The following is a 21,029-nucleotide window of genomic DNA, read 5'->3' on the forward strand; positions in this document are numbered from 1 at the left end:
CGGTAACTATTTACTTATTTTTCAGAAAGTACATTCATGCAACTACAGTCAACACAATAAATGCCTGTTTAGTGCATATGCTGATCATAAATACCGTACATGACATATCAATCTTGCCCACATTCAAGTGTGCATTACTACTATCACATCAATAGCTATACACTTACCACACAATGTATATTTACACACACATGTAAAAAGATGATATTTCATTGGTTCGCAAGACCAACATTCATTCTGAATCAGTGGTGGAACTTCCACATTCCTATGCCGAGGAGTGGTGGAACAGAAGCACATTGGTCCTCGTGCTGCATTACAAACCCAGTCTTGCGAGTTGAAATTCCAACCAAGGCTTAACGATCGTGGTGAGCGATACCAGAACCTGCCCATCGCACCCACGCGCCACTATCCCCCAAAATGAGCGGCACAGTGAAGTGTGGTCAGCAAGAAATTGCAGGGGTGCGCCTTTGCTTTTGCTTATATGTATAGACATAGAAAGCACGCGTAAAAAATGAAATAATCCAGCCTTTGGGATCATTAACAAAAGTGTCTGGAGTCCGGCATGTGCCACATTCTTTATTTATCATTGGCTCACGAGTCTCCGCTGTATTTGTGTGTGTGTGTATGTCCTTGTGATTGACACGGCATTGGAGGTCTTCATCCAGCAGTGGATTGACAAAGGGTTTTGATATATTGTGTGTATCGTCATATCATATTGGACCCCCACTTATGAATAAATCTTGCATTACAATACGTAAATCAACGTCAAACAAACATTGTTATCATTATATTTTTCGCATCGTTCGTAAAAAATCCCACTTTTGCTACTCATTTCCCTTGATATAACTAGAAGTAAGCAATGGCTTTTGGCTGAATACATTTCTAACACTGTATGAATTACATCAACTATTAACATTGCAATTGGCTTGTTTATTTTATAGACTGCGAAGAGCTTTTGGAGACCATGTACTTCATGAGCGTATTGGCAGCGGGGCAAACCCAGATCTGTATTCGGGTCCAACACACGAGCTGCCGTTGCCTTTAAAATGATTTGTGAGTATGAAGGAAATTGGCAGGGCTGACTCTGTAATGGCACAGCATGTGCGTTATACCGCTGCACGTTGTGAAACTCGAAATCTCAGCCAGCCATTTAGTCAACGGGACACGAACAGAATTGGCACGGTGGTTGCTGCCCTTGATGTCATCTCAACAAATGCACTCAGTTGCCCTCCAGACCAAAGTAGCCAGAGGGCTTCGTTGTAGACATGTGGGGTGCTTAGCATAGTATAGGCGATGGCATTGACGATTCGATATTAACTGCACATGGACTAGAGTACCATTTCAAATGCAGTCTGGGCTCCTTTTTTAGTCCATTGTTTGGTGGTGGAAACTCCAACAATAAAAAAAACATACAAAAACAGAGCACAAAAAATGTAATAAAGAACAAAGGTGATTAATGGGTCTGCTTCCCCATTCTATGTCACCCCACCTGCCCAAATTGGGGTATGAAGCCTTAGACAGCCGAATTCCCTCCGAACTTAACATAGTTTGGCAATGTGAGACTCGTGCCGTTAACCAACACAAACAAGAAACCTGCTTTTGGTGTTGGTGAAAGATATTCAGTAAACGGAACAATCATTAACGTTGAATTAAAAAAAGCAGAGCATTAAAATACCAGTTAATTCAGACGATAACGCCACCAACAAACAACACAAGAACGCTTAATCTGTTTATTTTATTTTTAACCCGAAAATTAATTTAAATACGCCCAACAAGGAACTAGCACACAACATTCCAATGAAATCTCTAAATGTGGCTTTGCTTCTGGCTTCAGAACATTACGAGAACACAGCGAAAGCTTTCTGCAGCCAGAAGTATTTGCATCATCCCACTGGAACAAAAAGGGCTGTTTGGTGTTTGCGTAAAGTCCGGGCTCAATATAAGAGAGCAGATTGCAACATTTGTTGTCTGGGCATGGACCTGTGATATCGCCTCACTCCTGTGTTCCACGTCCAACGATCTCGTGCGGGACATTCGACCTCACTGAAATTGTTCCCAATGTGTCTCAACAGGTTCGAGCGGAGCCTCTGAGCGAATCACCTTGTGCAATCGTCCGTGACCACGCCATTGACTTGCAGTTCCCCTGCAGGAGCGCTTCACCGGGGCTATGAGCACGGTTGGCTACTGACCATGCTCACCTCCAATTAGCACGGTTGGCTACTGACCATGCTCACCTCCCAAATTAGCACGGTTGGCTACGTACGGTGCGAGCGAGCGTGCGTGCGAACACAGTGGATATCTCCTGGGTAACTGATGACGAGTCTGGCTGTGACCACCGCCGCTTTCCTCCAGATTGCGATCTCGCTTGGGCGCCGGGGTCCTACCCTCGCAGCGCCGAGGCCACGGTGGCCCAAACGAGCAACTGTAAGAAGGGCCCAGACAAGCCTCCGCTGCTGCCTGGTCGTCTCTTAAGTTTAATTCATTTCCTTCCCCCCCCCACCCCCCCCGCTGGACAGAGGGCCCCCCCCCCCCACCCCGCATCCTACTTCTGGCTGCAGGAGCTCAGGGTGACGCTGCGGTGCCTCTGCGGAGTGGCGCTGAGCCGGTCGGTGGCGTTGTGGCCGGCGCCCGTCGTTTCCAGGCGACGGAGCGCGCCCGCACAGCACGGGATGCAGTGCGCGAAGTCGTAAATGAGATGCCCGCTGAAGAACATGTAGATCCACGGGTTGGTGCAGCTGTTGAGGCTGGCCAACAGCATCACGATGGTGAACGCCGACCCTGGTTTGTGAAACGAAGAGAAAAAAAACGATCAACGAGGAGAGAGAGATTGGTGAGGTAGCCGACTGATTTTGAGTCTTCACGGTCAAAGTTAAAAATTGAGGTGCTCCAACGTACTGCCACGACGGATTAGGGATCCGACTGTCATGGCTTTGCCAGGATCAGTCTCTCTTTGAGGCAGCTGCTGTCATGCGACATATGTACGTCTTCCCAGAACATGAAGAGTTCTGGATTTTTGTCAGTTGTGTTTTAATCATACACCACTTGAGACATTTACATTTAGTCTAGCACCTTCTGGCATTGTGAGATATTCTTCTTGCTAGTTCCATGATGAGTTCCAGTTTCTTGTGCCTCGGAGTGGCAACTCTGCTATGGATGAGCCTAAAACAGAACGTGCGACGGTATATTTATCCCTCCACATTTACAAACACGCATGTTAACTAATTTGGCTGCAATAAATGTCCACGTGATAAGCCGCTTCGTTTAGCTATAATTTGTGATAGCCAGGTCGCTTCTGAAAAAGAGCTATATAGCTCAGTGGGCCTTACCTGGTAAAATAAAAAAAAATACTTTATCGAAGTTTAATAATATTTTTTTATAGTATTTCTCATCTAAATATGCAGTTGAGGTTGTGCAACAAAAGTAAAATTTCAGGATTTTTTTAGAGGTCACAAGATAAACTGTTGAAATATTTCGTATTGTTTAAGTTATAACAATTGCCTTGATAATAAAAAATAATATAGTCGTATTTATAATAAACATTTGGTACCAAATTTCACCTTTCTACCCCTTATATAACATCATAATTTACATTAGTCATTCAATAAAGCTATACGGTTTAAATCCTCACAGATTCTGAGTTTAAAACTTTGAGCTGCCACCTGAGATTAAACGGGATTATGCAAGTGTAAAAAGTGTGTCTCATCCTGATCATGAGTGACGAGACGAATTAAGTCTTACATAAGTTGGAGTTTGTATTTTATTAAGTTTTCTTAAGCTGTCAGAGGTATAGTTTATGTCCATTGTATGCTGAAGAGTTCTGTGTAAGCTGAAGGGTTCTGTATACACTGAAGGGTTCTGTGTATAGTGAAGGGTTCTGTGTATAGTGAAGGGTTCTGTGTATAGTGAAGGGTTCTGTGTATAGTGAAGGGTTCTATGTAAGCTGAAGGGTTCTGTATACACTGAAGGGTTCTGTGTATAGTGAAGGGTTCTGTGTAAGCTGAAGGATTCTGTATACACTGAAGGGTTCTGTGTATAGTGAAGGGTTCTGTATACACTGAAGGGTTCTGTGTATAGTGAAGGGTTCTGTATACACTGAAGGGTTCTGTGTATAATGAAGAGTTCTGTGTAAGCTGAAGGATTCTGTATACACTGAAGGGTTCTGTGTATAGTGAAGGGTTCTGTATACACTGAAGGGTTCTGTGTATAGTGAAGGGTTCTGTGTATAGTGAAGGGTTCTGTATACACTGAAGGGTTCTGTGTATAGTGAAGAGTTCTGTGTAAGCTGAAGGATTCTGTATACACTGAAGGGTTCTGTGTATAGTGAAGGGTTCTGTATACACTGAAGGGTTCTGTGTATAGTGAAGGGTTCTGTATACACTGAAGGGTTCTGTGTATAATGAAGAGTTCTGTGTAAGCTGAAGGATTCTGTATACACTGAAGGGTTCTGTGTATAGTGAAGGGTTCTGTATACACTGAAGGGTTCTGTGTATAGTGAAGGGTTCTGTATACACTGAAGGGTTCTGTATACACTGAAGGGTTCTGTGTATAGTGAAGGGTTCTGTGTAAGCTGAAGGATTCTGTATACACTGAAGGGTTCTGTGTATAGTGAAGGGTTCTGTATACACTGAAGGGTTCTGTGTATAGTGAAGGGTTCTGTATACACTGAAGGGTTCTGTGTATAATGAAGAGTTCTGTGTAAGCTGAAGGATTCTGTATAAACTGAAGGGTCCTGTGTATAGTGAAGGGTTCTGTGTAAGCTGAAGGGTTCTGTATACACTGAAGGGTTCTGTGTATAGTGAAGGGTTCTGTGTAAGCTGAAGGGTTATGTATACACTGAAGGGTTCTGTGTATAGTGAAGGGTTCTATGTAAGCTGAAGGGTTCTGTATACACTGAGGGGTTCTGTGTATAGTGAAGGGTTCTGTGTATAGTGAAGGGTTCTGTATACACTGAAGGGTTCTGTGTATAGTGAAGGGTTCTGTGTCTGCTGGAGTTTTTTAGTCGTCAACCTCATTATTTATTATTCACATCGTGCCTCGCATGGACAGTATCTGGAGGCAGCAGAGAGAATGATGATGTTAGATCATTACGGGAGGATCACTCTTTACAGAAGTGCTTGCAGACCAAATGCAATGTTCAAATAATATATCGGAAATACCCACCACAAACACAATAAACAAATGTGAAAGGCAAAACTGTGTTTGAGAATACTCTCTTTTTCAACGGTTTTATTTTTTTATCCACTTCATTGGAGATATTCATACGCAATCTGAAAATAATGTCTTTAACTTAGTCTAAAATCGATGGATTGTGGATGCATTCATAATAATTACGGGTTGTTTATTCCACAACGTTCGCGACATCCTCCAGGATTCTATACACAATGTAACACGGTTCTGTTGTCTCTCGAGAGCTGCTTTCATTTGGGATTCTGTATTTTTGTCAATTTTATTATCATGCGTCCAAGCATCATTACGGGACGAGGTATCAATTTGAAACTCGTGCCAACCAAAAACTTTTTATCGCATACTAAGAGCATTGATAATTTATTTTAAATTCTCAGAGCAGCTATTTAACCAAATTAAGTGCATTTTATTTTACTTGATGTTGTTCTTCCCTTCTTCTTGTGCAGCTTTTGGTGACCACGGTGAAGCTATCAACAATTCGCCCAGATTCATCACAAGTGGCCACCCAGATCTGCTCCCAGGATCTCAGTGGAACCCACGCAGCGCTATGAGCTACCTGACTGCCTCCGGGTGCCCATTTCCTAACCGTGCCGCGTGATTCTAAATACAACGATTGCATTTGAATAAATAATCAGATAAAAAAAGGGGAAAAGCCCTATTATTATATTTGGTACTGGCAAAGGAGGTCCAATGATGTAGATGCTTACCCCGAGCCCTCATTACTTTGATAGTGCATTGTCTTTGAGCTTGTACGCCTTTTGGCGTCCTCTGGTCGAGCACCAATTGAGACGAGGCTCAAAAGAAAGCCGTCCCTGGTGTGGACCAATCAGTTTCAAGGACAATGCATATATTATCATAGTGTGTTTTTTTTTGCATTTTGACTGCAAGTATTGTGGTTAATGCAGACATGAATCCTTGTAAAAAGGTTTCAGTTTTGTTGCCCCAAAAAAAGGGGAAAAACTCTATTATATATAAAAAAAGATATTCAAAACGTGTACGGTGGATGCAGGGAAGCCGCTGTGGTGTCATGGTTAGCACACGGCACTTGCAACGCAGAGAGTCGCCTGGCCGATGCAATATCCCGGTGTGGCAGTTTAACCATTGGGGCGGCTTTCTTAAATCCACCCAAAAAGAACCTAGAAGACGTATCCACCCAGAAGTTATGAATGAACACGCCTCAGTTAGCCGGTTGGCAGGTCGCATTTTTGTATTTATTGCGTGCAACTGTGAACAACAGCCACTGCAGACATGAGTACATCTGATCGCCATAATCATTGGTTTACTGCAGCCCAAAGACTTCGTCCCTGCGAGGCGAGCGGTGAGGTTTAGGAGATGTCCCATGTCTGTGTGTGTGCTCGGCATTTGAAGGCCTGAAGACCATAATTGGTGATTTTGTCGACAATGTGTATCAATAAAACACGTAGGCTTTCGCGACCAATATTATTCAAATCACTGCACCTGAAATGAGTAAAATGATGACGTCACCCTGCTGTTCTATTTAAGACCGAGAGCAAGTGAGGGCTTATCCATTCTGGCGAATTGCCCGATGATGCTGGATGTAATTACCAGCGAAACGTCGTACAACTCAAACTGTAAATGTTGTGGATTCACTCTTCAACACACCGGTGGGCTAAAAGTAGTGAACTAATTGTCTTTTGTCAACGTGACACTTTGTTTTTGCTGATTGGCCGTGTCGGGTGTTGGAGGGTTACGACACATTTATAAATAACGCGATCTAACCCAAAAACCTTTATTATGAATAATGTGTATCAAGGGAGGCAGTGAAAGGGAGCTGCTGCCCCGGGGGCATGTTCTGGCATTGTGTTGGGGAGAGTGGTGTGGGTTCTCCGGTGTCTTCCTAGGCTTCTTGATCTTCGTGGAAGAGTAGACCAAAATACTTCCTTAGAGGGACTCTCTGGAGTGCTCTCCAATTGAGGGTTTTCTAGAAGTGGTTCTGTCAGCAAGAAATTGCAGGGATGCGCCTTTGCCTTTGCATATATGTACATATATAGAAAGCACGCGTAAAAAATGAAATAATCCAGCATTTGGGATCATTAACAAAAGTGTCTGGAGTCCGGCATGTGCCACATTCTTTATTTATCATTGGCTCACGAGTCTCCGCTGTATTTGTGTGTGTGTGTGTGTCCTTGTGTTTTCGTTTGCAAATGTTTGCCTTCCCTCGGACAGTTTTTATTATTGCTGCAGCACTGGAGTCATTACAAGGTTGTTTATTTTTCATGTATGTTTTTGTGTGTTTGTCCTCTTGCTTTTGTTAATGTGCTCTCCTCTGCTATGTTGTACGTGTTGTGCAACGCCGATACACGCAGGGTGTCATGCAATAATTATTTTGTGCAAAATTCCCCTGTGCGGCATAAAAAAAATGCCACCATCATCACCCCAGGAAAGCGTGATTCTCTGCGGCACCACTTCCGAATTCCACGTGGCAATTTCTGCAATAGAGCGCACATGTTTTGCACCACGCGACTTGCTCACGATCACACATGCGTATCGTGCTGTCTCTATTAAATACACCTGGCGATTGGACGAAGCTAAAACGTGACCCGAATCTGTATTTTTGGATTCTGGAGCAGTGAAACACAGCCATGCATCTGACACCGCAATCACGGCAAATATTGAGTTCAGGTCATGTGTGCAATGTCCGCTGCATAGATTCTCCCCTAACTCTCCAAGTGGGGCTTATGGAAACACAAATTCTCGTCGTGAAAGTTCACCTGGTCTCTGTTAAGAACATGTGGTTCTGGTAATTGAGAAAACATGCACCGGACGACACTCTTGCCTGAACTGAACTCTCCACATGCCACCGCTTAATAGCATTATCGTACTTCGTGGATTTTACAGGCAAATTAATTGCTGTACTCAAATACAATAGTACACACGTACTGCCCATCGACTCAACACTACACCTCCGATTAGCACGGTTGTCTCCGTACGGTGCAAACGAAGGTCAACATACGTGCGTGAATACAAAGTGGTGCCCATATTTTAGTGTACTTGGAGGGATGATTGGCCGAGTCCCCCCCACCCCCGACCAGGACTTGAACTCACAACGTGCCCATTGTGAGCCGCTCGCTCTACCCACGAGTCACCCGTGCCCGCCCGGCTCGCCAGCAGTCAACAGAACACTGAATAAACACAACTGCGTGATGACATCGGGTCTCATCTGTAATTGGTATCACTGGCGGCAGAACGCGATGCTTTCCTGCGCAACTTTCACGACGCCGTTTTAAAAGACTCGATACTGCCATGCGACACATTACAGAGCGCGCATCATCAGACGGGCGTCCGTTCACGTCCAATACAGGTTTAGTGCCTTGAAATAAATGCACTTTAACATTATTGGACACTTCCATTCTCTCTCCTTTGCGCAGCTTGTTCACTGGCGAAAGCAGTAATTACCCGCAGCCTGCGAGGCATTGGCCAAAGACTGACGAGAGGGCAATGGTGCCCTTACAATTAATGTAAGGCGGCTTTTGCATAAACACTAAATACGCCACTTGTGCAAATTGATGTAGTGTTCATTGCGAGGAATTGAGCATTTAATATATATTATCATGATCGTGTTCGTTGTAATATGCCAGAGCTTTGATCTGAGAAGGGAATCCATTTACAGACATAAATAGCATTATTTTTAAATTACAGATCTCACTGTTTTATTGGTATATATATTTTGTATATGCATGCAGCATTCATTTTTGAGAAGACCATAATCTACTCAATTCAATTATTAAATAATTTCAGGAATTTATTTCACTCTCGACGTCATCGCATGCAGAGCACGTGTGTTTGTGTACGTGTGTAAGGTGTTCGTATTATTGCGATATTTTTTGCAGAGTTCACCTGGGGTAAAGGTGGCTAATGTGGGGGGAGCAATGGCTTGGTGGTTCGTGTGAGCATCTTGAGATACTGTTGCATGTATACACGATATGAGCACAAATTGTAATTTGCATCGCACTGCAATATCCAGAGACTTGGATTCAATTTCTGGCAAAAGTCATCCTTGGCGAAATATAACTTAACTGAAGCCTCGCCTTCCCACAGTCGACTTAACCTAAAACGTGCAACTGTTAAGCGTGACCAGTATTGGGGGAAAGGGAGTCCAAAAACGTCTCTCCTGTGTGCGGTGTTGGCCCCCAATGCAGATGCACAGCCATCTTATGTCAGTCCACTGCTGGACGAGGGCCTGCACCCCCGCTGTGCACCCCGTGGAGGTTACTTCACCATACTTCACCGCGCTGGTCAGTGCAGGTTGGTCAGCGCAGGGCGCATAGATGCAAGCGCACAGGGGTACAGTATAGCAATAGATTGCATTGCCATCTGCTGCTCATTGACAGCTGTAGGGCGCCAGGGTGGCGAAATGTTAATTACCTTGCCTGGTATACAGGTTGTGGAGTTGATACCGACCCTGACGCCTGTAAATTTGGAGTATGCACGTCTCTATCACCGTGGTCACGTGGATTTTTCTCCAGTCCCTCAGATTTTTCCCCTCTATATTTAGAATCGACATGCGTTTAGAGTATTTGGCTGCTATATATGTCCAAGTGATAAGCGACTTTGTTGAGCTATCATATGTGGCCAGGTCGCTTCTGAAAAAGAGTTATATCAGAATCAGTATATTTATTTATAACTGAGGAATTCGATGAGCAATAAAGTTATTTTTCACAGGTGTCCAGTAGGGCCAGGTCAGAACGTTACAATAACAAACTAAATTTCTAGCTCAGTGGGCCTTACCTGGTAAAATAAAAATCGTTTATCGTAGTTTTTATAATATTCGTCATCCAAATATACGGTTGATGTTGTGTAAAATAGACAAAATTTAAGCGAAATTTTAGAGGTCAGAATCAGAATATTTATACTGGAGGAATCGGATGTGCTGTAAAGCTATTTTTCTAGATGTCCAGTAGGGGCAGCTCAGAACGGTAGTTTAGTTTAGCCCTTGCCCAATAGTCCATGCAGGCTACACGGAGAGGGCACCTTCATCTTGTTCACGGTACATTCCATTGCCAACGCACCCGGTGCCAGCGTACCTTCAAAGGGAGCAGACCCGTCCCACACGGACCACATCTGGACGAGGAAAAACGGCGTCCAGCAGAAGACGTACACCACGATGATGACGAAGGTCATCTTGGTGGTGCGGATCTTCGCCTTGGAGATGTTCCTCACCGAGCTGACCCGCGACGCTGTCGCGGTCGCCACCGGCGCCACCGCCGCGGACGACCGCGCCGGCGTCCCCTTCGGCGGCGGGCGGCCGTCCCGCCCGCCGCGCCTCTCCATCTTGGCCCGCATGTTCCTCCAGATCTCGGCGGTGATCATGCCGTAGCACCAGAGCAGCACGGCGACGGGCGCGACGAACACGGCGACGGCGGTCCACGTGACGTACGCCTTGAGCCCCCACGGCTCGACAAAGGCGGCCCAGCAGTCGTAGACGCCCGTGCCCTGCTGCACCTCGCGCAGCGAAAAGATGTACGCCTGCGGGACGCTGAAGAGGAAGCTCACGAGCCAGCTGACGAGGATCATCATGTAGGACTGCGTCGACGACTGCTGGATCGTCCGCAGCGGGTGGCAGATGGCGATGTAGCGGTCCATGGCCATCATGATGAGCATGTAGGTGGAGGCGAACATGCCGAGGATCTGCAGGTACTTGACGGTGCGGCACAGTATGTCCGAGCCATTGAAGCGGAAGGTCACCTCCCAGATGAGCTGGGGCAGCACCTGCACAAACGTTCGAGAAGTTAATAATCGTAATGGTAATGAAGAGGAATGGCCCAAAGGTCACGGTCAAGACGACTGGGCGCAAGGGGTACATAATTGTCACGCGCAACGAGGCCACTCAACTATTGAAGACGCTTGATTTTAGGAGAGAACTCGCCCTGGTTGTGTTTGTGCCCAGGGCGGTTGTTGAAGGTGAACCAGGAAGACAGGGATTAAAGTAAAGATACTCTTTGGTTCTATTCAGTAAAGTCACTTTAAGTGTTCGATCAGCACTTTATGCTAATTCATTTGTCAAAGCGTTTGGTTTCCTCCCACACAGCTTAATGGACGCGACCTGGCTTGACTTTCTTGATTCCAACGCTGTCTTCGTGACAGCATGGTCCCTTCACCTGATGAAGGCCACTTGTGTTGTGGCCGAAACGTCGTGATTTTTGTTGTTTTATTTTTTTACCTACGTGACTTTACCGAATAGAACCAAAGAGTATGGATCCTTGCAGTCACGAAAGCTTCAAATCTAGAATTAAAGTAAAGATGTGGATGAGAGTGAATTGGAGGCTCTTTTGCTAAATTGGACTTAATACTGAATGAAAGCAGCACACCGCTATGCCTAAAGAACATCAAAACAATTAGTTTTATTCTTAAAAGACAAAGGTGCAGGGCTGCAACTGACAGAGTGGCTTTCACGAGGGAGATAACTCAATAGAGCCCTCTACGAGGAAGAGCGAGGGGCGCTACGGTCGCGAAATATTAACTACCTCGCCTGATATACAGCAGGTAGTGCGTTTGATCCCGAAACCTTGAAGGCTGTATATTTAGAGTTTGTATGTTCCGGTTTTTCCCGAGAATCAAAGTGCGTTCATAGTATTTGTCTGTTATTAATTTGCACACGATGATAAACCACTCATTTGCGCTATAACTGTTTAGCTCAGTGTGCCTTACTTGGTAAAATAAAAAAAAATATTTGAGTTTAGTTTTAGAAGTTGCGGGGGGCAAAGAGACATGAGGCAGTGCAAGGCGCACACCAGCAGTCCCGTCGCACTGACCGCTGGGTAGGAGTACCCACACTTTACCCCACCACACACGATCTACGATCTGTCGTGTACCCCTTTATACTGCTGTGTGCACAGAGGTGCCGTGGTGGCAAGATGTTGACTACCTCGCCTGGTATACAGGAGGTCGTGGGTTCGATCCAGACCCTGACGCCTGCTGCTGTATATTTGGAGTTTGCGTGTGTCTCTCTCCCCGTGGTCGCGTGGATTTTCTCTTGATTCGGACGTTTTTCCCTCTACATTTAGAATCAACATCACGCGTTTAGAGTATTTGGCTGCTAGAAATGTCCGTATGGTGATAAACCACTCTGCCGAGTGATAGCCAGGTTGCTTCTGAAAAAGAGCTATAAAGCTCAGTGGGCCTTACCTGGTAAAATATAAAAAAACATTTTAATTGTTTTAATAGTTTAGAGGTGGAGGTGGTGGGTTCGTATTCGAGAAACTTGCCCCCGCTGCCTCAACTGCCGAACCAGGAGATCAAATCGAACCCATGACCTTGGGATTGCACGTCCAGTGTGCTCACTGTTACACCACTGAGGCAGCGTTAGCCATACTACCTCTCTATCTATGTGGGTCAGGAACATGGGCATCGGCAAAAATATGAAATAAAAACTGAACATTGTATGTACGTATGTTGAAATTCTTTTGCATCGTACGTAGCCAACCGTGGTAATCGGAGGTGCGGGGGAAGGAAACCAAACTACACACAAAAAGGCGTTCTCAAGAAACGAGTTTTCAATCTAGATGATTCAAAAGTGCACAGCTTCAGTGGCTTCCTGATATATGGAAGGAAGAGCGTTCCAGACGGCCGCAGAAACGCATCTGAAAGCACCATGCGATACGGTGGCCATCTTTGTTTGATGGTGAGTCAAAATCCACCGCTGCAAGGATAAACGGAATTTTCATGATAGTCTGTACTCCTTGATATAATTTATTATTCACTGTCGTGGCCATGGGTGGACAATGCATGTGTATGTAGCCAACCGTGCTAATTGGAGGTGTGAAGGAAGAACAATAAATTAAACACCAAAAGCAGTTCACAAGAAATTTGTTTTCAACTTGGATAATGTAAAACTGCACAGCTCCAACGGCTTCCTAATATTAGCAAGCAAGAGCATTACAGACAGCCGCAGAAGCGCACTCGAAAGCGCTGCGCGATGCGGTGACCACCGTTTTTGTTCAAAAGCAAGCGAAGCGTGGTGAGAGAGTGAGAGAGAGAGAGAGTGGTAGTCGGGAATACGCCGGAGGGGGTGGCCGGCAGCACCTGGAAGAAGGCCACTACCAGGTCGGCGATGCTCAGGTGCATGATAAAAAGGTGCATCCGCGACGTCTTCTTCTTGGTGCTGAGCAGCGCCAGGAGCACGCAGGCATTGCCGACCACGGCCGCGCAGAGGATGATGGCGAGGATCGTGATCTCCACCTTGGCGAGATCTTCGTCGCGGCTCAGCGTCGACTCGGATGCATTCGCCGTGCCGTTGGCCATCCCTCCTGCAATGATGTCACGTGCGCGAGCGTTTTTATTGTTATTATGTACGGTTTTCCGTCATGTCTATCAAAACTCTACACCATAGAGCTCGTTGTATTTCCGACCATCATCACCTAGCCAGTGAACTGGAAAACGTGCACCAAGCCCTCAAGATCAATGGATATTCAGACTGCACAATCCGTAAAGCTATCACCCCAAACATTGGGAAATAACCATCTGAGGACCCAATCAAAACCATCACCTTGCGATAAATAGCAGGGGTCACCAAAAACATTTCCAAAATCATGAGCAAACACAAGATCAGGAATCGATTTAATACAGTACATAAAATTCGTGATCGTATCCCATCTGTGAAGGATGTGATCCCTGACATGCAATACCCCGGCGTTTACAAACTAAGCTGTGTCTGTGTCAGTAGTTACATTGGGGAAACTAAGCGACATGTCTCAGACCGTGTTCGTGAACATACAGCAGATCTGAAACACGGTAGGACCAATCCCGCTGCCGTGGCTGATCATTGTTTTAATGCGGTGGACTCACACAAAATTGATTTATCTAAGACGAAGGTACTTTGCAAACCCACTGGCTATCAACAAAGATTTGTTCATGAAGCCATCCATATACACAGACACAGACACAATTTCAACCGAGAAGACGGGTACAAACTTACCAATCATTGGAATGACGTTATCAACGAGTTTAAGTCATAACTGGCTGTGATGTTCCGATCCTGCCACCTTCCGATGTTAGTTGTTATTTTCTGCTCTCCGATTTTACATCAACAGGTAACATTTATCACACCAACACAGCCACCTCCGCTTGCCGACCTCGACGTGGCGGTGGCTCTGCGATCTTCCATTAACATCCTAATCTCTCACATTAACATAGCCACCTCAGCGCGCTCACTGTGGAGGCCGCTCACCGATCTTACACTAACATGCAAACTTTTTTACCTGGCAGACCTTTAATTGGTGCAAACCCACCACCTTCGCTGTTTTTGCCCATCACTTACATTAGCTGCCCCGCCCATGCTGCTGACATTTGGGCTACGCCAATTTTAAACCTTTAGAAACTGTTTGCGTTTAGAAGCTAACCCCCTTTTCCTGATGACGACCGCTTGTGCTGCGATCGAAACGTCGTAGTTTTTGTTATTTTCTTTGAACCTATCAACGTGACTTTACCGAAAGACCCAAAGAATATGAATTCCTGCAGTCACGAAAGCTTTAAATCACGACAATGTTTTTTTTGGGTTAAATTGCGTAAATATAAATATATTGTTTCCCCACCACCATCCGACACAGCCAATTAGTAAGGTCTGTCACGTAAACAAAACGTGCCTATGACGTAGGCTCAAAGCGATGACATCACCTTACTCTATTTTAGACTAAAAACAGGAAGACTTTTTGGCAATTCTGGCAAAGCTGGTTGTAGTCACCAACGAAAACGTCGTACTCAGATTCTAAATGTTGTGGGTTCACTCTCCAACACACCAGGGTGCTGAACTAGTAACGGATTGGCATGTTTTACTTACGTGACAAACCTTTGCTAATTGGCCATGTCGGGTGGTGGCGGGTTTAGCGACATGTTCTTATTTACGCGATCTAACCCAAACACTTATGGATAATATTGTTAAACTCAAAATGTTGATGAAGGAGCCACCTGCACAATAGCATGTACCGTTCACCTGTCTAGTGGACGGCTAAGCTTGTAAAAGTCATTTGCAATTGTTATCGTGTGGTTACTCTGCTCTTCGAAATTTTAATTGGGAGAAATAATGCACAAATATAAACGGTTGAAATATATAGCAAAACACTGACCGAGCACATTCCCAGATGACATTTGTCTTGACCACATTTTAATGGGCATTAACAACAGGAAAAGATAAAAAACGAGCAATGGAGGCTTCACTAAGTCAGGGTTAATAATTACGAACAAAATTAAAAACAATAATGCACATCAATATCTGTTGGGGTGTCACGTTGGGGAAACGCGTGGGAGTATCTTTACCGCGGTGATGGAGGTGGACTCTTTCAGCTTGGAGGTTTCTCATTAAACAACTGAATTTAATCATGAAACTCAATTAGCCCAGGATGCCTCATCAAGAACATTTTGCCATCAGTTTCTATATATATACAGTATTACTTGTTATGTCATGTGGATCAGAAACATGACCGTTGAGAAAAACATTAAAAACGACTGAAAAGTGCGTGAACAGACGCGGTAGAGAGGCGCTCGCTCGCTTATATTTCGAGGGGACGATGGTTGATGGCCGAGACCAAGAATGGAGCGGCAGCCCCCGGAGGGAATGCGCCGGAGATGACAACCACCACAGAGATGGAGCGATGAGATCAGCTGGCGTGCAGGGACGCGACGGAATGTTACACCGTGAGACCATGAGAGATGGCAGTGGCTTGGGGAGGCCTCCATCCAGCAGTGGATCGATCAGTGCTGATGATGATAACTGATGATCTACCTGCTTGCCTACCTGCTCACCTGCCTAACCACTTGCCTAAAGCGTACATCTGTACGGAGGTTTAACTTACTTTGAAAACGTACGCTCCTATGGAGCAGGAGTCCCGATAGATTTTATATTTGTTTTTGTCCAGCACTCGAACAACGACGCAATTAAGAGGGCTAATTTAATGCGACACGTTTCATAAAGATAAGCAAACCCAGCGCTCTATACATTGGTGTTCTCTCCCCACCACAATCAAAACAATCTCTGGAATCAAATACGACGATGTCCTTGTCATGCAAACATTATTCCAGACCGCAATACGGTGCCTGTCTGGTGTGGTAATGCGCTACAAACCCAGTGACCCAAGTTCCATTCCTGCTCCCGGCGACCACCAGTGACGATTACGTGAACCGGTCCTGAGCCTCCCCCTGACTCGATTTAGCCTCAAATGAGCACCTTGTTGCGGAGTGTAAACATCGCAAACTAGGAAGACAAAGGCGGCCGGGAGTGGTGCTAAGCCACCCACCCCGTTATGTGCCGTGCCGGCCTTCATAGGTGCTGCTCGCGAACGGCACCTGCCTCAAAACTATGTTAAGGCTATACGGGGGATCTTTGTCTGGACACGTTCACGAGAAGGGTGTTTTTCAATGCATCGCACGATTGAACTGCTGAGCATTTCAGCACCAGGCTATGAAAGCGAAGAAAAATAATTTCAAGTAAGGAAGAGCCAAACAAATAAAAGTCAACGTGACAGAGTACTCCTCATGTGCTTCGTAGCCAAGAATGAATGGCTATCGTTAAGGTCGTCCATAGTCGCTGCTTTGCCAATTGTACGCTACTAACTCAGATCTATATTTTGAGCGTACAAATTGGTACTATTAGTCAACATTGATTTTTGCTCTTAGGAAGCGTGTATGTATGCACAGTAGGTGTGCATGTTCATCATGAAATACTGTACTCCATTACTCATGTCAGCAATTTTCACGCTTCGCATTCATGTCCTGTGCGACCTTGAAAGTGTTCACTATTAATACGTGAAAGTTTGTTTGATATGTTGCTAAAAAGAACGCAAACTTAAGTGGAACTATTAAAATGAATCGTAATTTAAGGAGGTCCATCCATTTAAATCCAACTGGCCTGGTAAAGTAAGTTGGCTCCCTTTCAAACCCTCGTTGAGGGTAGACTCAGCCCATCAGCTTTACAGGGTTGATAAATTGACTACCATTTCGTGGTGACATAAACGCTGGTTGTCCCCTGGATAACTCGCCCCAGCCATAGGAACGTTGATTGTACACCACTGGCTCATGGCTGCAAGCGGACGATGAGGACGGTCTTAATGCTCACTTGAGCAATAAATCACTTTGACTATTGGTTTAATTATCACCTTTTATAAAACATTTCCGAGGCCTCGTCATTAAACATGAATATTTTCAGAAATTGTTTTCATCGCTTGAGTGAACTGTTCGGAAAGCCCGCATTCCTGTCTCTTTAATCGTCACATTGGATTGTTCAGTGCACATCTGTCGATTGTAAATAACGTCTGACCATGAGACATTTCAAGGATTGGTGCAAATGAAAAAGAACAAAACAGTGCTAAATCTAAATGCTAAATGTTTCACCTACTGACCAAAATCTTGTTTTCATCATCTCCAGTTTCAGACCTGGCCCTGATATCAACATGAGCCATACGCACATGATATATGCCCACCGTGGAATTGTCAAACTTTTGAATGTGATGCCTTCAACTAACCGATGGGATTAAAATGCGTGATGGCGGGGAGGAGGCCGCAATGGTGGGGAGGAGGCCGCGATGGTGGAGAGGAGGCCGTGATGGCGTGGAGGAGGCCGTGAAGGCGTGGAGGAGGCCGTGATGGCGGGAAGGAGGCCGCGATGGTGGAGAGGAGGCCGTGATGGCGTGGAGGAGGCCGTGAAGGCGTGGAGGAGGCCGTGATGGCGGGAAGGAGGCCGCGATGGAGGGGAGGAGACCGCGATGGCATGGAGGAGGCCACGATGGCATGGAGGAGGCCGCGATGGCGTGGAGGAGGCCACGATGGCATGGAGGAGGCCGTGATGGCGGGGAGGAGGCCATGATGGCGTGGAGGAGGCCACGATGGCATGGAGGAGGCCACGATGGCATAGAGGAGGCCGTGATGGTGGGGAAGAGGCCATGATGGTGGGGAGGAGGCCACGATGGCGGGGAGGAGGCCGTGATTGCGTGGAGGAGGCCATGATGGCATGGAGGAGGCCGCGATGGCATAGAGGAGGCCGTGATGGTGGGGAAGAGGCCATGATGGCGGGGAGGAGGCCGTGATGGCGGGGAGGAGGCCGTCATGGCGGGGAGGAGGCCGCGATGGCGGGGAGAAGGCCGCGATGGCATGGAGGAGGCCGCGATGGCATGGAGGAGGCCGCGATGGCATGGAGAAGGCCGCGATGGCGGGGAGAAGGCCGTGATGGGATGGAGGAGGCCGCGATGGCATGGAGGAGGCCGCGATGGGATGGAGGAGGCCGCAATGGCATGGAGAAGGCCGCGATGGCATGGAGGAGGCCGCGATGGCATGGAGGAGGCCGCGATGGCATGGAGAAGGCCGCGATGGCGGGGAGAAGGCCGTGATGGGATGGAGGAGGCCGCGATGGCATGGAGGAGGCCGCGATGGGATGGAGGAGGCCGCAATGGCAGGGAGGAGGCCGCGATGGCGTGGAGGAGGCCGCGATGGCGTGGAGGAGGCCGCGATGGCGTGGAGGAGGCCGCGATGGCGTGGAGGAGGCCGCGATGGCGTGGAGGAGGCCATGATGGCGGGGAGGAGGCCGCGATGGCAGGGAGGAGGCCGCGATGGTGAGGAGGAGGCCGCGATGGCGTGGAGGAGGCCGCGATGGCGTGGAGGAGGCCGCGATGGCAGGGAGGAGGCCGCGATGGCGTGGAGGAGGCCGCGATGGTGGGGAGGAGGTCGCGATGGCGGGGAGGAGGCCGTGATGGTGGGGAGGAGGTCGCGATGGCGGGGAGGAGGCCGTGATACACTCACTCATCTCACACTTACTCACTCACACATTATACACTGACTCACTCATCATACACTGACTCACTCATCATACGCTGACTCACTCACACACCATACACTCACACAACCACTGACCCATTCACTCATCACAATGATTCACTCATCATACACTCACTCATAATACGCTGACTCACACATCATACACTCACTACCATTGACTCACTCACACATCATACACGGGGAGTGTCATGCTGACAGATATGGCTGCAAGTTTGTTCGTACAGTACATGTTATGTATATCGTTTATTGTTAAATGTTTGCACACAGCGTTGTAATACGGTGGGGGGTTTTTTTCACGGAAGATTTGCTGGTTTATCCAGGATGCTTCTGTTGCGCGTCGTCGCTTTAAGATGTTTCTCTGTTCATGTTTAGTTTGTTGCGGTTGCACCCGACTCAAGAGCCGCATGGCTCACAGGGCTATACCTAATGAATGAAACTTTAAAAAAAAACTTGAAACAACCGCATTAAAGTCGACCACCGGCGTACCCATGCTCTGATTTGTATATGAAACACACGGGAGCTGCTTGGGGTTTTGCGCAACTTTTCCCAGCACACAATCCTCGCAATATCCGAGCTAACCTCGGGTGCGCGCATTCCAAAAAAGTCATTCCCTGACCGCACGCAAACAAAAAAATGAGCGAAACGACCTCGGGGCAATCGCCACTCTGCGTCTCCCACCCGACCGCTATCGACGCCCTTTCCTCGCTCCGTCGCACGCGGTCTGAGAAAGAGACAGAAAGAAATAAAGACGCTTACCTTCGCTTCAAATCCGCTTAAGCGTGGGACGCAGCCGAGTATTCAGCACTCATGGCCGAGGTGGGGTGGGGGGGGGGGGAGTGCTTCCCGCTAACACAAACACAGCTCCCGCAGTACCCGGGGGTATCGACGCGTCCAAACTCTTGTGAGCTCGCACGGCTCCTCTCTTTCTCTCTTTCTCTCTCTCTCTCGTGCGAGTTTTCCTCCGCCGGGATCCCGATCGTCGCCTTTCGTACGCGACAGCAGCCCCCGAACCAAATCTCCCAACCAACACCACCACCACCACCACCCACTCTCAACTCTCAACCTCGAGCCACGGACGGACGAGTCGTGGCTCCAGCCAAGAGGAGGGGGTTTCTTTTGGACGGCGCGTGCCGGGAGACGCAGTTGCGCTGTGACGCACGCCAACAGCAGCGGCTGTGCTCCGTGCGATAGTGGAGACGGGGGCAGGCAGGCGGGCGGGCGGGCAGGGGTGGGTGGGTTTTAAGAGACACCGATGTTCCGTTAACACCGACTCGCAACAGTTTTGCCCAGGGCCCACCCCAACCCCGACCACCCCACAGGAATAAACAAGCCGTTGGTCGCTGCGTGAGGGCTCTTCATTTTGTGACACTGAAGACGTTCTCAAAACAGATCCTGCTTGCGCGGGGCGCTGCAAAGCGGCACAGCTTCGCCCACGATTTTGGGAGAATTTTTTTTTTTGCAGCACGCAGCGATGTTTCCAGAGGGATGCGCTGCTGATTTTTTTTTCACGAGGATATTTTTTACGGGGATAACCTGTGAATGTGAACAAACAATTATTCATAATAGAGGTTTTTGGGTTAGATCGCGTAAATATATGAATGTGTCGTGAAAACCCGCCACCACCCGACACAGCCAACTAGTAAGGGTTGTCACGTAAGCATCGGTATGCTGTACTCGTCACGAGTACAGCACACCGATGTGTTGGAGAGCCAAGCCACAACATTTTACAAACTGAGTACGACGTTTCGCCAGTAATTACAACTGGTTTCATTAGGCGACAGCCAGATTTGTGGAGAAGTCTTACTGTTTCGTTCCTTATATAGAGGCGTCGAAGTGTTGACAATTATTATTATGATAACGGCACGTTCCCAAAATGTCACTTGCAAAGAGGTACGATCCACGGGCATTCAGTTTATGTTGGCTCACGAGCAAATGAGTTCCCGAAACGATGTACCACAGTTTTGTGAAAGCTCCGCGTTTAAGTGGACGTCGTTCATTATCCACCGACGAAATTGACGGCCACATCAAAGCCAAGGCTCGTGATTGCTTTCATGTACAAAATAAGT

At 47.1% G+C, this 21,029-nt stretch overlaps 1 protein-coding gene across 1 annotated transcript; it reads right to left on the bottom strand.

Annotated features, from left to right (window-relative positions):
- Nucleotides 1–2,532: 2,532 nt before the first annotated feature.
- On the bottom strand, nucleotides 2,533–20,350 carry LOC116951231 (arg8-vasotocin receptor). The gene is made up of 4 exons (XM_032969720.2): nucleotides 19,720–20,350; nucleotides 13,228–13,451; nucleotides 10,230–10,914; nucleotides 2,533–2,778 (listed from the first exon to the last, which is right to left on the bottom strand). The coding sequence occupies exons 2-4, from the start codon at nucleotides 13,444–13,446 to the stop codon at nucleotides 2,543–2,545; spliced, it is 1,140 nt and encodes a 379-aa protein (XP_032825611.2). The 5' UTR covers nucleotides 13,447–13,451; nucleotides 19,720–20,350; the 3' UTR covers nucleotides 2,533–2,542.
- Between the last annotated feature and the right edge of the window lie 679 nt (nucleotides 20,351–21,029).

This window comes from Petromyzon marinus, chromosome 42 (assembly GCF_048934315.1).
Source record: "Petromyzon marinus isolate PM22_M1 ecotype Great Lakes invasive population chromosome 42, UKy_Petmar_22M1.pri1.0, whole genome shotgun sequence".
NCBI lineage: Eukaryota > Metazoa > Chordata > Hyperoartia > Petromyzontiformes > Petromyzontidae > Petromyzon > Petromyzon marinus.

Coding starts and splice junctions, on each gene's coding strand:
- LOC116951231 (XM_032969720.2), bottom strand. CDS start 13,446: ATGGCCAACGGCACGGCGAATGCATCCGAGTCGACGCTGAGCCGCGAC. Junction 10,915..13,227: donor TGGTAGTGGCCTTCTTCCAG/GTGCTGCCGGCC, acceptor ACGTTTGTGCAG/GTGCTGCCCCAGCTCATCTG. Junction 2,779..10,229: donor CGGGTCTGCTCCCTTTGAAG/GTACGCTGGCAC, acceptor TTCACAAACCAG/GGTCGGCGTTCACCATCGTG.